Raw genomic sequence first — 13,859 nt, 5'->3', positions numbered from 1 at the left:
GTGAGAACAAGAAAGGTTAAGAAAGAGGCGAGGTAAGGTGGGTGAAAGGATGGGTAAATAGGATGTGAGGTAAGGTGAGTGAGGGGGGAAGGGCTTAGAAATATGTGGAGGTGAGGGAGGAGTAGGAAGGGCTAATCCTCTAGGGGATGAGGAGGAGCAAAAGGGATGTGAGGTGAGCGAGGGTGGGGGGGGGGCTTAGGTGAGGTGAGGGAAAGGGGTGTAGGAAGTGTTAATCCTCTAGGGGATTTAAGGAGGGTGTAATGAGGAGGAGCAGATTGAATCCTCAGGGAATTCAAAGGGTGGGTTGTCGACACACCCAAATCACGCGTGAGACACTCGGGAACACAAAGTCACCCTCGGGACACACGAAACACTCAGAAACCCAAGCACAAGCACGACTAAACACCCTCAAGTCACTCGCAAAAAATACCGGGAGTACAACAGCACACTCAAAACACTCTGAAACCCACGCAGAGCACTATAAACATCCAAATCACACGTAAAAGCACTGGAAACACAACACACTCGAAACGCAGAACACTCGAAAACAGCCAATTCACACGCAAAAACACCGGAAACAAAACAGCACACTCAAAACGCTCTGAAACCCACGCAGTACACTTAGAAGCAGCCAAATCACACGCAAAAACACCGGAAACACAACACACTTGAATCACTCTGAAACCCACGCAGAACACCCGGAAACAGCCAGATCACACGCAAAAACACCGGAAACACAACACACTTGAATCACTCTGAAACCCACGCAGAACACTCGGAAACAGCCAGATCACACGCAAAAACACCGGAAACACAACACACTTGAATCACTCTGAAACCCACGCAGAACACCCGGAAACAGCCAGATCACACTCAAAAACACCGGAAACACAACACACTGGAAGCACTCTGAAACCCACGAAGAACACCCGAAACAGCCAGATCACACGCAAAACCCCGAAACACAACACACTTGAATCACTCTGAAACCCACGCAGAACACCCGGAAACAGCCAGATCACACGCAAAAACACCGGAAACACAACACACTTGAATCACTCTGAAACCCACGCAGAACACCCGGAGACAGCCAGATCACACGCAAAAACACCGGAAACACAAATCACAGAGGCAACCACAGGCAGAAACCACAAGCGAACACACACCAAACACGTGTCGGGGAATCACAGGCAACACACAAGGTCCACAAGCGAGAACACACAAACGCCCAAGAGCACGACGAAAACACAGGGCAAGCGATGTTGTGGGGCGCAGCGGGGTGAGGTCACGACCTTCTCTCAGCAGAGGTCGGGTGTGAGTGAAGTGAGAGAGAGAGAGAGAGAGAGAGAGAGAGAGAGAGAGAGAGAGAGAGAGAGAGAGAGAGAGAGAGAGAGAGAGAGAGAGAGAGAGAGAGAGAGAGAGAGAGAGAGAGAGAGAGAGAGAGAGAGAGAGAGAGAGAGAGAGAGAGAGAGAGAGAGAGAGAGAGAGAGAGAGAGAGAGAGAGAGAGAGAGAGAGAGAGAGAGAGAGAGAGAGAGAGAGAGAGAGAGAGTGTCTGCTACGTCTCAGTGGTAGGAAGAACGATCACTTTGTTTCTGCAGCTGTAAATCATCTTCATCGTTGTCATCAGCAGCAGCAGGCGTGAGTTGTTAGTTTAGTGCAAGACAAAGGCCTCAATAATCGTTTCTACTTCTCTCTCTCTGTCTCTGTTTGATGTTAATGTTCTTCATCCTTTCATATCTCCTCCACCTGGTTCCTTTCCTGCCCTCGCCTCTTCAGCTCCTTGGTCGGCACTCTGTCACTCTGGCTGTCCATCTGTTATCAGCTTAACGCCGAATATTTATAAACTTTTCTACTCTCTCCCTGTTTGATGTTAATGTTTTTCTTCCTCTTATATCTCTTCCACCTGGTCCCTTCCCTTCCCTCACCTCTTCAGTTCCCTGGTTGGCACTCTGTCACTCTGGCTGTCCATCTGTTATCAGTTTAACGCCGAATATTTATAAACTTTTCTACTCTCTCTCTGTTTGATGTTAATGTTTTTCTTCCTCTTATATCTCTTCCACCTGGTCCCTTCCCTTCCCTCGCCTCTTCAGTTCCCTGGTTGGCACTCTGTCACTCTGGCTGTCCATGTGTTATCAGTATGACGCAGAACATTTCACGACGAGAAGCAGCCATCGCCGCCTCGTCACAGCAGGGAAGTGCGCTGACAATTGCCTCAGGGCCCCTCCGAGGCGTATCAGCGGCAGCAGGCGGCCGTTGACGAGCCGTGATGCCCCTCGATGGCCGTCATCAGGGCTAATGCGCGACAAAATCCTGCACTGAAGCTTCATTGTCTTCAGGGGACGCGGCCACGAGGGAGTGTGTTAGGTTTTAATTACCAGTCCGAAGGAGGACAGAACGTTTGCATTTAAATGAAAAAATAATCAAATTCTCAATGGAGTGATCTCTCGACAAATTTGCTCCATCAGTCCGGCAGTCCTCGTTGTTGACAGAGGAGTCTGCTCGGCGAGTGGCGGCTTCCGCAGGTGAATCAGCAGCAGCCTTTCTATCGCCTGGCGGCTCTGCATTCCGGCGGGAGTCACTTGCACCAAGAACGACGTGACACAGCCAAGTAGAAAACTACGTCACCGTCTAATTGACCTTTGCACGTAATGCCGCCGCTCATCCTGCCTGAGGCCTGTGTAATGTCAAGAACATAAATGAAAGTCACATAGACAAGGTGATGGCCGCCTATTTAACAACTCGTCTTTACCACTGAATACAAATATTGTGAAAAAGAGTCTTATGGCTCCCGATTATGTATGTTTGTGTGCTTATTGTGCTTTACTGTGTCCTCTGGTGTGCAGCCATCTACGAGTAAGTGTAAGATAATTTCCTCTGCAAGAGCCGCACAGGTGACGGTGTTTGTCCCTCCTCAGGCAGGTCGGCGGAGCCCCCGGCGTGTGAGCGAGCCTCCGGCCGGTGGTCGCCGTGCTCTGTGTCGACCTGCGGCGTAGGGCTGTCAGTGCGCTGGTCGACAGACAACCCGCGCTGTCAGCTCGTCAACCAGACCCGCCTGTGTCAGCTGCGTCCGTGCGAGGACCTCCGTATGCAGGACCAGCAGCAACAACAACAACAACAACAACAACAACAGCTAGCGTCTCCCAGCAAGCGTGCCTCTAGGAAGCACCACATCAGGGTGAGTACATCATGGCCGATCTAGCTAATGAACAGTATTCTTTTCCTTACAAGCAGCCCAAGGCGGGGAACACATGAGCCGGGCCGTGGCCGCCACCTTCGTCACCCGCCGCTCAATTACCGCGCGCCCTCCCCTGTCTCTGTTCTCTTAAATAACAATCTTAAGTAATTCCTTCCTTCCCCTTTGCCGCACCTCACGCCATTAGCCTCATTTCCATTGCCCAACAACCTTCATCCCTCGCCCTGTTGTCCTCCCCTTGCCTCCCTCCCTCCCCTCAGCCCCCGTCCATGCATCCTCCACCTTCAGGGACTCGCTGTTAACGCCCCTCGCCGTCATCTTCCTGACGCATCCATTAGGGCGCGCCAGCCTCGCCTCCTCCTATGGTCGTCAATATCTTATAGTGCTTGCTGTATAAATAAACTCTCATTGCACTACACATGTGGCGCGAGATTGGCTCCGCTCGGCTATGATTTCAATTTTTTTTTTAATTCTTTTCAAGGTCTAAATAGTTTGCTATAATAGAGATGAGGGAATATAAGACGCCGTTTCTTTCCCCACATGTTGTTTCTTCATGGCAGTCTGCGCGGATCACATACTTATACGTAGCTAAGAAAGTATTGAATTATCCATAAAGATCACATTTCTTTTTGTCTGTGATACGCATTCTAGAGCATAAACTCCATATTAACAACCCTTGTAACGTTTCCATAGACTTCATTCGTGCATTGCCTCATTATAAACATTCACTCATAACTTGACTCCATGAAGAACAGTTATTCATGCTTTTCTTCCGTACAAATATCCATTCATAACGTGTCTCCGCAACGAACAGGCCAGCGTCACTTCTCCCTTCTTCCCTGTAGCACACACGCATTCATATTCGGGTATAGTGTTCTGGGTCTTCCCTCCTCACGCCGGCAGCCAGACACTCTCCCTGCTCATCGTCGTAGCAGTAATTAGGTTTGGGCGTCTCCTCTAATTTCCCGCCGCGTCTCCTCCGCCGAGCCGCAGACGCCCTGATCAATGCCGCCGATTACCGACACAGACGTCCCCAACTTCCTGAATCCCCCGAGAAGCCTCATTGAAGGAGTCTCGACGCCGGTATTAACGAGAGCCTTCAGAGTAGTGTTTGGACCGTCAGAAAGTATTTATGTTTTGTTTTGAGCAGGGCCTAGTCCCCAACCTCACCCTCCTGTATCGAAGGAGCTGTGTCCCTTTGTGTTGCCTCTGACGGCACGTAATGGTATGCAGAGGCTGAATTAATGTTATTGAAATCCTCTTTCTCCTCACTTACAGCTCCGCCTTCAAATAGTGTATTGTGTCCTGAACAGAATAACGAATCTGAGTGCCATGATTGGAGAACATACCACACACTTAAATGTCCTGTATTCTTGCATCCGCAGCGCGGCCACCAGTGCAAGGCGACGCTGCGGCCGAGTCGTGCCCTGCGGCTGCGGGTGGGCTGGTGTGTGAGCGAGCGCCGCTACAGACCCAAGCGCTGCGCCGCGTGCCCGGGCCGCTGCTGCACCGTGCACACCTCCACCACCATTTCCATCACCTTTGTGTGCCCGCTGCACGCCAACACGGACCTGCTGTCCCTGCCGCGCGCCTTCCCCGCCTCCAGCCCGCCCCGGCCGCGACCCCGCGCGCCCCAACCCCCGCCCACCACCACCGTCAGTGTGTACGACATGATGGACGAGGGACAGCCCGTGGCCGAGGCGGTGCTCACCGACCCGAGGCCTCCGAAGGACTACAACGACGTCTGGAGCTCCGTTGAAGACGACCCCAACGGCGAGCCGCTGCTGCAGCACGAGAACCTGACGACGGAGGACGACTACCTGTACGACGAGATCAAGAGCGACAACTTCGAGACGGTCCAGTACCAGGTGGAGTGGATCATGAGGTGCAAGTGTGACGCTGAATGCGCGCCCGAGACCCCCGGCCCGCCCCCGCCGCCGCCCGCCCTGCAGACCTCGCCGCCCACATAACAGTTGCACCGCGAAGATGGTCCGGCGAGAGTGGTCCGATGACGCCTCCTCCGTAGCGGCGAGTCCGTTGCGAGCTGTGCCTCTCAGGTCAGTTGTTTGGCTGAGTATGTGTTTGGCGGTGCGGCAGGTGTGTGTGTGTGTGTGTGTGTGTGTGTGTGTGTTTGTGTGCGTTTGCATGTGCGTAAGCGTGTGTGCACATATCTTAGCCGTGTGTGTGTCTACGTCGTGCATGGACCGGTACGTGTCAAGGTATTTCTGTCACTGAGGTCCGCCTCGTGGAGGGCGCCGCCTCGCACACTCTACATGTTCATAAGGATCGTACACGCTGCGCGATAGCCATTAACGAGGAGTCACCAAGTGCAATTCTTTCCTCAGATACACTTTTTAGCCGCTAAGGTTGTCATAGAAGAATTTAATTTTTTGCACTTCTGACGGCTGTTAGTTGCTGAAAACCTGAACGCAACTGGCGGCCTACTTAGGTGGTAGTGTGGAGAACTATATTTTGTATGAGCAGCTCAGCGATTCTGTGCATGTATGTCTACAGAGACTTGCCTTCTGAGCTGATATACTTCGCCGAGACAGAGAGAGGTAAGGCACAGAACAGGCAGATACATTGACTCTTATCGCTACCGAGGCGTGGGTGACCCTTCTTAGTGGTGTCCCGGCCGCTAAGTGGCGAGCAGACAAAGGGAGACAGAGCTTGAGTGACCTACTGAGGCATGAGACGGGAGGACAAATCAACCATGGAAACGATAGACCGTGATCGACTTATGTGCAGAGACCAGAAAACACAGATAAGTAATGGAGAATAGAGGAGGGCAGATAAGTAATGGATTGATAAGTGATGTGCTTGAGACGCTAAGCCCAGATTAGAACACCGGAGAGGGCACTTGAAGGATCCTCTAGGTAGGGACGAGTTTGTGTATGTGTGTGTGTTGTAATCCCTCAGAGCCGTAAATCAACACCGCTGCGCCTCGTGGTCATAGAGAGGCGCTGATTGGCTGCCTCGTGGTCATGAAGAGGCAGTGATTGGCTGCCTCGTGCTCGCTGTAACCGGACACGCCGTGGGGAATCGGATACTTTTGCTGCACCGAGAACCTGTTTGAGATACTGTGTCTTTATCGACTGTGTGTGAGCTGAGTGATCCATTTCCGTTTGATTCTAAATGAGAGTATTTATGTCAATTTAAAGGAAAAGAAGGCCGATTTTTAGGATTTGTATAATTAAATGATGCGAGTGACCTTTTTTTTTATTCTGGCTCACATCCTTCTGTTTCTATTGTAAAGTAAAAGAAGAATACATTTTGGTTCCCTTATGTTGTTGATTGAGAGTTTTATATTCATTGTAAAGTCAAAAGAATTCCAGTTATGAAGATTTGTAAAGCTAAATTAAGAGAGTGAGCCATTTTCTTTATTCTGTCTCATATCTTTCTATTAACTGTAAAGCAAGAAGAAGGATTAATCTTAGACATTTATGAGAATTAACTGAAGCCTCTGTTAAAAGAATTCATGTGAGGCGAGTGGACCATTTTCCTCTGCCTCAATTTTTTTGGTTATAATTGTAAAGTAAGAGAAATAATACATTTTTTAGCATTTATGAGAAGTAACTGAAGCTGCTGGTAAGTAAATAAAGAATTCATGTACTGATCTTGTATATCCTCCTCGGAACCAGGGAGTTGATTCATCTGTGTAGAGTAACCGAGTCATGTATTCTACTATAAGCTGCCTTATACTACATGTGAGAGAGAGAGGGAGAGAGTTTGTAGCGAGTCTAGTCATAAGAAGCCAAGTAACGCTGTAATGTCACCCGCTATTCCTTCCGTGTCCCTCCGTGCCCCGCCAGCATGTTTCCAATCTCTCTATGGGTATGTGGTCCCTGAGTCAAGACGCTCGGCTGTAGCTTTGAAACTAACCACAGGATGTTCTGGAAAATACTCTCATTGTGATTCCTACTCAAAATTACACTGTATGCCTCCAACTACACCTACCAACCTAACCAAGCCTGACCTGACCTGTTCAACTGAGAGGGCGCCACATACCCATACAGAGAAGGGACATACGCGCCCCGCCACACCACCCAGCCTCTCATCTCAATCCCTCGGTGTCATCAAAATACAAGGAGTTCATATAATGTTGTAGATGAAGCGATTTTTGTCAGGTTTTCTAGACATCATCCCGGAGCCCATGTCTGACAGTTAGTTTCAGCATCATGAAAGCACAGAAAACTCATATATTTGGTGCAAGGAGCTTTTTATTTGGTCGTCTTTCTTAACTGTTCCTCCCCCAAGACTATTTCCAAAGGTTTCAACGGATGACTTTCTGTTTCGAGCCACGTAATGTATAGAGTTTCTGTTCCTCTGGGCGCTGAGGTTGAATTTTACTCACGAGGCGAAGAACAGGAGACTTGGAAGGCTGTGAAGAAGGGTTGTACTCCCCTATCAAATCTGTTTCACGCCGGCTGCAACGCCATACAAGCTACTTATAGTTGTCAGCATATAAGGGATTTAGGTAGTGTGTAGTAGACAGGCCATAACGAGACATCATATCAGTTTCACGCCATCAGCCCTGAAAGTAAGTATTTGTCAACATGTGAGTCTGTACCGGGCTGTGGGACGGATTAGACGGATGCAGTTAGTTGCCAGCTTATAAGGGGACTGTAGAGATGATTTGCTGACCTACCTTACCGTGACATATCGCTGTTTCACTAGAGATTTGTAAATGGAAACTATGTCAACATGTGAGTCTGTACCGGGTTGTGGGACGGATGCAGTTAGTTGTCAGCTTATAAGGGGACTTTAGAGATAACTTGCTGACCTACCTTACCGTGACATATCGCTGTTTCACTAGAGACTTGTAAATGGAAACCGCGAAGCTAAGCAGTTGTCATTTTGTAGGTCTCGTAAGCAAGGAACTGGGGCCGCTGGTAGACCTAAATAAAAGTCCGCAAAAGGAGGAACACTGTCCGTGACTCCTAGGACTTCCATTACATGCAAAATATCTTTAATTCACGTCAGACCTAATACAATAGATGCTACGAGCGGAAGACGAACTTTTCCAACACGCATCTATCAGGAATTGTATAGCAGAGATTGTGTAGCAGACCCGCCTTGACATAACATACCATCATATCGCTCATACCCTTGCTGGATGCCGATACTCAGCTGTGTAGGTCTGCGTCATCAAGGGGGCAAGTTAGCTAAGAGAGTATGCTTCCCCGGGCAGGCTCGTGGACTGGCCTGAGAGGGGTTGGTTTTAATGTGCTGCGTGTGGGGGGAAGAGGAGCGTTTTTGAAGAAGCGGAGGAGGGAAAGAGGGCGAGGCGGAAAAAGTGGCTTGATAATGAGAGAGAGAGAGAGAGAGAGAGAGAGAGAGAGAGAGAGAGAGAGAGAGAGAGAGAGAGAGAGAGAGAGAGAGAGAGAGACGAGAGAGACGAGAGGCGAGAGACGAGAGAGACGAGAGGCGAGAGACGAGGAAAGGGAGTTGAGTGAATAAAAACCACAGATACACAGACAAACGAACATACACAAGTACCAACAGTCACAAAACAGATACAAAAGACAGCCGAGCCAGACAAAGAGATACAGACAGACAAACAGGCGAGACAAGCAGAAGACAGGCAGCCCATAATGAACTCGAGGAGGAAAAATGAGGCATGTAATTAGGGAAAAAGAGGACAGCGAAAAATAAAAAACACACACGCGCGCGCCCAGGCAGCGGAGAGGTGGGAACCAAAAAGGTGGCGAGGGTTGAGAAGAAAAATGGGGAGCTCAAAGACGCGCCCTCACATCCCCCTTCACCCCTCACCCCATCCCCCTCACCCCAGCCCCTGACGCTTTCTTTCCCTTCCTTGGGCGGCAGCAAGTGGGCGTCGGCAGAACTTTCCTCCCCGCGACGATAACGTAATGACTCAAGTTACTCTGCGCTCACCTCAGCCATGGGAAAAGCTGTGGAAAAAGACAGGTGTTACAATGAATGACGTTATGAAGGAACGAAAAAAATAGATACTGAGAAGGCAAAAGAGGATATAATTAGCGAGCATTTAAAGAACCTGACAAAGAACTGTACTTGCAATGAATGACGTAGGCTATATGAAGGAACGAAAACTTAAATGGTGAAAAGGAGATAAAAGAGAGATAGGAAGCGAGTGTCATTGATTAAGATACAGACATAGAATCGTACTCACACCGACGATAACGAAATTAGTAATGTTTTTTCTGCGCTCACCTCAGCCACGGGAAAAGACCTTCTGGTGTTTTAATGAATGGCGTTGATGAAAGAACGATAAACTAGGAAAACTAAACAGATATGAGTAGGTACAAGAGAGATAAGAAACGAACGTCTGAAGAGCTTGACAAAAAAAAAAAAAAACTTACTCGCAATGTTTGTTTTTTATGAAGGAACGAGGAAATAGAGAGGTAGGAAGAGGTGAAAGGGAGATAGTTGGCGAATATTTTAAGAACTGAAACAAGAATCTTAGACCGACGATGTGTTTACTCAAGTTACTCCGCGCTAACCTCTGGCAAGGAATAAAAGATACGCAGGTGTTACAATAAATGATATTAATGCAGGAATGAATAATCTGATAGATAGGAAGAGGTAAAAGAGAGAGAGGAAACGAACATGATGGACTAAGCAACAAAGACTACATGTATTCTAATGACGATAAAAAAAGTTGACTTAGACAGGTAGAGCTAATGATAGATGGACAACCAAAGCAACCAAAGTACCATAGATTACAGAGAAACAGGGCAGACAGAGAACCAGGTGGAGAAATGAAGCTTATAACATTCACTGCAGCGATGTTGACTTAGACAGGTAGAACTAATGATAGATGGACAACCAAAGCAACCAAAGTACCATAGATTACAGAGAAACAGGGCAGACAGAGAACCAGGTGGAGAAATGAAGCTTATAACATTCACTGCAGCGATGTTGAGTACAGTACAGGCGAGGGGTGGAGAGGTAGGATTCACACGGTGCTATTCCTGATGTTTACCTTACCATTGTCACGAAATCTGCATGTGTAAGTGTCCTCAATGATTTACCGAAGGACGAAAGGAAGGGAGGAAAGGACAGATGACATTCAGAGTATTGTCTCGTTCACTGTTTCGTTCATTTGCTTCGTGTGGGTACAGTGTCCTATCCTTACCCTGTACATTACTTATATTTGTGTTCCTGTACCTCTTCAAACGTCTCAGTACCGCCACGTGTTGGAGTCACAGCGCCCGAGGTTGAGAGAGTGAGTGACCCGGGCGTTTCATACGAGACTGTTTTTCATACCACGATGATGATGATGATGATGATGATGATGATGATGATGATGAGCTCGAGTGAAACAGTGCACCGAATAAAGTTTCGCCTCACTAGCTGTTTCATTTTTTCCCCCTGAGAGAGAGAGAGAGAGAGAGAGAGGGTATATGGTAGTGAGACCTGTCTATATAGTGACACATCGGGACCTCCTTCTCACTTGGGGAGCATGGCATCTCCTCTACACCACTTGGGGAACACGACGTCTACTCCATCCCACATCAACGCCTCTGCAACTACAACCACTACCACCATCACAGCCACGCCACCGACGGAAGAAGTCAAGGTATGTAGTATGTCCTCTCCCTCCCTCTTTCTCTTCCCCCCTTTCGTTTCCCTTCAAGAACTTACTCTGGTTACTTTGGCTATCCATCTGTCATTAGTTCTACGCATGATAATATGACCTTCTTCTTCTGGTCTTTTTTTTCTTCATTCCTCTTCTTTCTTATCTCTCTTTCTACTGGTAGGTACTTATCGTCATGTTTCTCGCTTTCCTCTTCTCTCTCTGTCTATCTATCTATCAATCTATCTATCTATATCTGTCTATTAATTAACACACACATCGTATTATTAATCGTCATTAGAATATCTACATCAATTCAACTTCCTTACTCCATGATGCTATTTTCCTCTCTCCCTTTTACCTCTTCTAATCTTAATTATTCATTTCTTCATCACCATCATTCATTGTAACACCTGGAAATTGAGTTTATTATTAGATTAAGCTTCGGTATGTTGCTATAATACTGTGTGTAAGACGAGGAGACATTATGATTGTTTCTCTGATCCTGCTGTGCTCGTTTCCCTTCAAGACTCTCATTACTATTATATGTATAAGGCGAGGAGACACTATGCTGAAGACTCTATCATTGCTATTATATGTTAGGTAAGGAGACACTATGGTTGGTTCTGCGTTCTTCCTGTGGTCGTTCAGCTGCAAGACTCTATCATTGCTATTGTGTGTTAGGTAAGGAGTCACTATGGTTGGTTCTGTGTTCTTCCTGTGGTCGTTCAGCTGCAAGACTCTATCATTGCTATTGTGTGTTAGGTAAGGAGACACTATGGTTGGTTCTGCGTTCTTCCTGTGGTCGTTCAGCTGCAAGACTCTATCATTGCTATTGTGTGTTAGGTAAGGAGTCACTATGGTTGGTTTTGCGTTCTTCCTGTGGTCGTTCAGCTGCAAGACTTTATCATTGCTATTGTGTGTTAGGTAAGGAGACACTGTGGATGGTTCTGTATTCTTCCTGTGGTCGTTCAGCTGCAAGACTCTATCATTACTATTGTGTGTTAGGTAAGGAGACACTATGGTTGGTTATGTGTTCTTCCTGTGGTCGTTCAGCTGCAAGACTTTATCATTGCTATTGTGTGTTAGGTAAGAAGACACTATGGTTGGTTCTGTGTTCTTCCTGTGGTCGTTCAGCTGCAAGACTCTATCATTACTATTGTGTGTTAGGTAAGGAGGCACTATGGCTGGTTCTGTGTTCTTCCTGTGGTCGTTCAGTTGCAAGACCCTATCATTACTATTGTGTGTAAGGGGAGGAGACACTACGTCCGACACTGAGGTCTTGTATTATTAGGGTGTGTGCTGAAATGTCTGCACGTCAATTGGGTATTATGACAAGGGTTTAATTATCGGGTGCAGCCAAGGAGACATTACCGGATTAGGCTTGCGGTGAGGATGTGATATGTTGCTGTGATACTGTGTTTGAAGGGTAAGGTGTATGTGTGTGCGTGTGTGTGTGTGTGTGTGATAGGCAGGGAGATTAAAGTGAAGGAGGGTAGAATATTAGTATGAGAAAAAATTAAGTTTACCAATATAGGGTTTGGAATAAGGAAAACGAAGTTTTATTTATTTATTATTTTTTTTTTTTCGTTTTTACGTTTGGCGCCAGTAGATTTCCTTGGTGGGCACTGGTGGTCGGTGCCTCCCCGTTATGGCGCAGCCAAGTTTTTATAGTAGTGCCGTCTTACTTGATATGAGGAGAGACAACAGCATTCGAGCTAAGTCTCAAGGGAGTGAAGCCGAGATTGAGACCATGTGCTGAGACAAGATAGATAGCTCGAGAGAGAGAGAGAGAGAGAGAGAGAGAGAGAGAGAGAGAGAGAGAGAGAGAGAGAGAGAGAGAGAGACGCCATGGAGGAGGTGGTGGTGATGGGCCTCTTCGCTCAAACAACATTAAAGCATCCAAAACCCGCCACCAATATTATGACAGGGACGGAGGAGGAGGATCGTAACCCCCTTAACGTAGATTGACTAGAGGAGCGAGGAGGCTAAAGGGATTATCCTGCATGGCGGCGCGCGAAAACCAAGGGCGGTGCTGCCAGACGCTTCCACCCCTCACATCAACAATTCCCAAAGGCCGAAAAGGAGATCAATTGCGTTCTAATGAGTGATTTTATGGGTTCTTGACACAAAAAGTATTATCAGTCTAGCAGAAGGGCCATCAAACTACCCCTGGAAATCCTGAAAACCCCTACGAAAGCCTTGTCAAGTATGATATGTGGTTGGGTGCCGAAATGCCAGACGCCTCCACCCATCACATCAACTATTACCAAAGGCCGAAAAGGAGATCAATCGCGTTCTGATGAGTGTTTTCGTAGGTTCACGGCACAAAAGAATGATCAAACTACCAGAATGCTCATAAAACTACCCACGGAAATGCCCCAAACTCCTACGAAGGCGTTGTCAAATATGTGTGTGCCTGGACGCCGAAATGTTTAAGAATACGGCCCATAGCAACCCCACGTAGCTCAGCCTTTCCCGCAAACTCCGAATTCGCGCTTCGCTTAAAGAAAAGAGAAAAGGATCGCGCGGCTTACCACTTAATGGGTCTCCAGTGTGGCGTTACAAGAGCCGGAAGTGTACCCAAGCTGGTTGTTCAGTCATTAGCTCCTGTCAAGGGGGAATATGCTAATACCGCAGAGATAAGCGAGGGGAAATTAGTGTTTGTACTGCGCGCTGGGCTGGTGGCTGGCTGGCTCTGGCTGGCTCGGGTGAAGGAGAGAGGAAAGAGGAGAGAAGAGGGGGCGCTGTTTCTGGTTTCTCTCCCTTGTTTTCTTGTCATCTTTGTCTCTTGTGTGTTTGATTTACGTTTTATGCTACGTTAGATTGTGCAGCATTAGATTATGCTATATCTGTCCTTTCTGTAGCTTGTGTCAGGATTAGATGAGGTTGTGTTAGATTAGACTAAGCTAGATAATGAAGGAGAGGTGATGCTGATGGTTTCTTTCGCCTGTTTCATTGTCATTATCTCCGGTGTTCTTGATTTAGGAGAGGTCATGCCATGTTGAATTATGTTATGTCTGTCATCTCTGTATCCTAAGTGTTTGTATCAGATAAGTTTATGCCATGTTAGATTATTAGAATATCTGTGCTCAATTCACATTCTG

At 47.5% G+C, this 13,859-nt stretch overlaps 1 protein-coding gene across 2 annotated transcripts in view; it reads left to right on the top strand.

Moving 5' to 3' along the window:
• The window catches only part of LOC126996624 (CCN family member 2-like), a 179,282-nt gene extending 170,692 nt beyond the window's left edge, over nucleotides 1-8,590 (top strand). For both annotated transcript variants that reach the window (XM_050857295.1, XM_050857296.1), the window contains 2 exons: nucleotides 2,917-3,176; nucleotides 4,580-8,590. In XM_050857295.1, the coding sequence (XP_050713252.1) occupies nucleotides 2,917-3,176; nucleotides 4,580-5,164 (845 nt within the window). In that variant the 3' untranslated portion in view covers nucleotides 5,165-8,590. The remainder of the gene's footprint in view (nucleotides 1-2,916; nucleotides 3,177-4,579) is intronic.
• The last annotated feature ends 5,269 nt before the right edge of the window (nucleotides 8,591-13,859 follow it).

This window comes from Eriocheir sinensis, chromosome 10 (assembly GCF_024679095.1).
Source record: "Eriocheir sinensis breed Jianghai 21 chromosome 10, ASM2467909v1, whole genome shotgun sequence".
Taxonomy (NCBI): Eukaryota; Metazoa; Arthropoda; class Malacostraca; order Decapoda; family Varunidae; genus Eriocheir; species Eriocheir sinensis.
The sequence above is the reverse complement of the archived record's forward strand: the minus strand, read 5'-3'. Positions and strand labels throughout refer to the sequence as shown.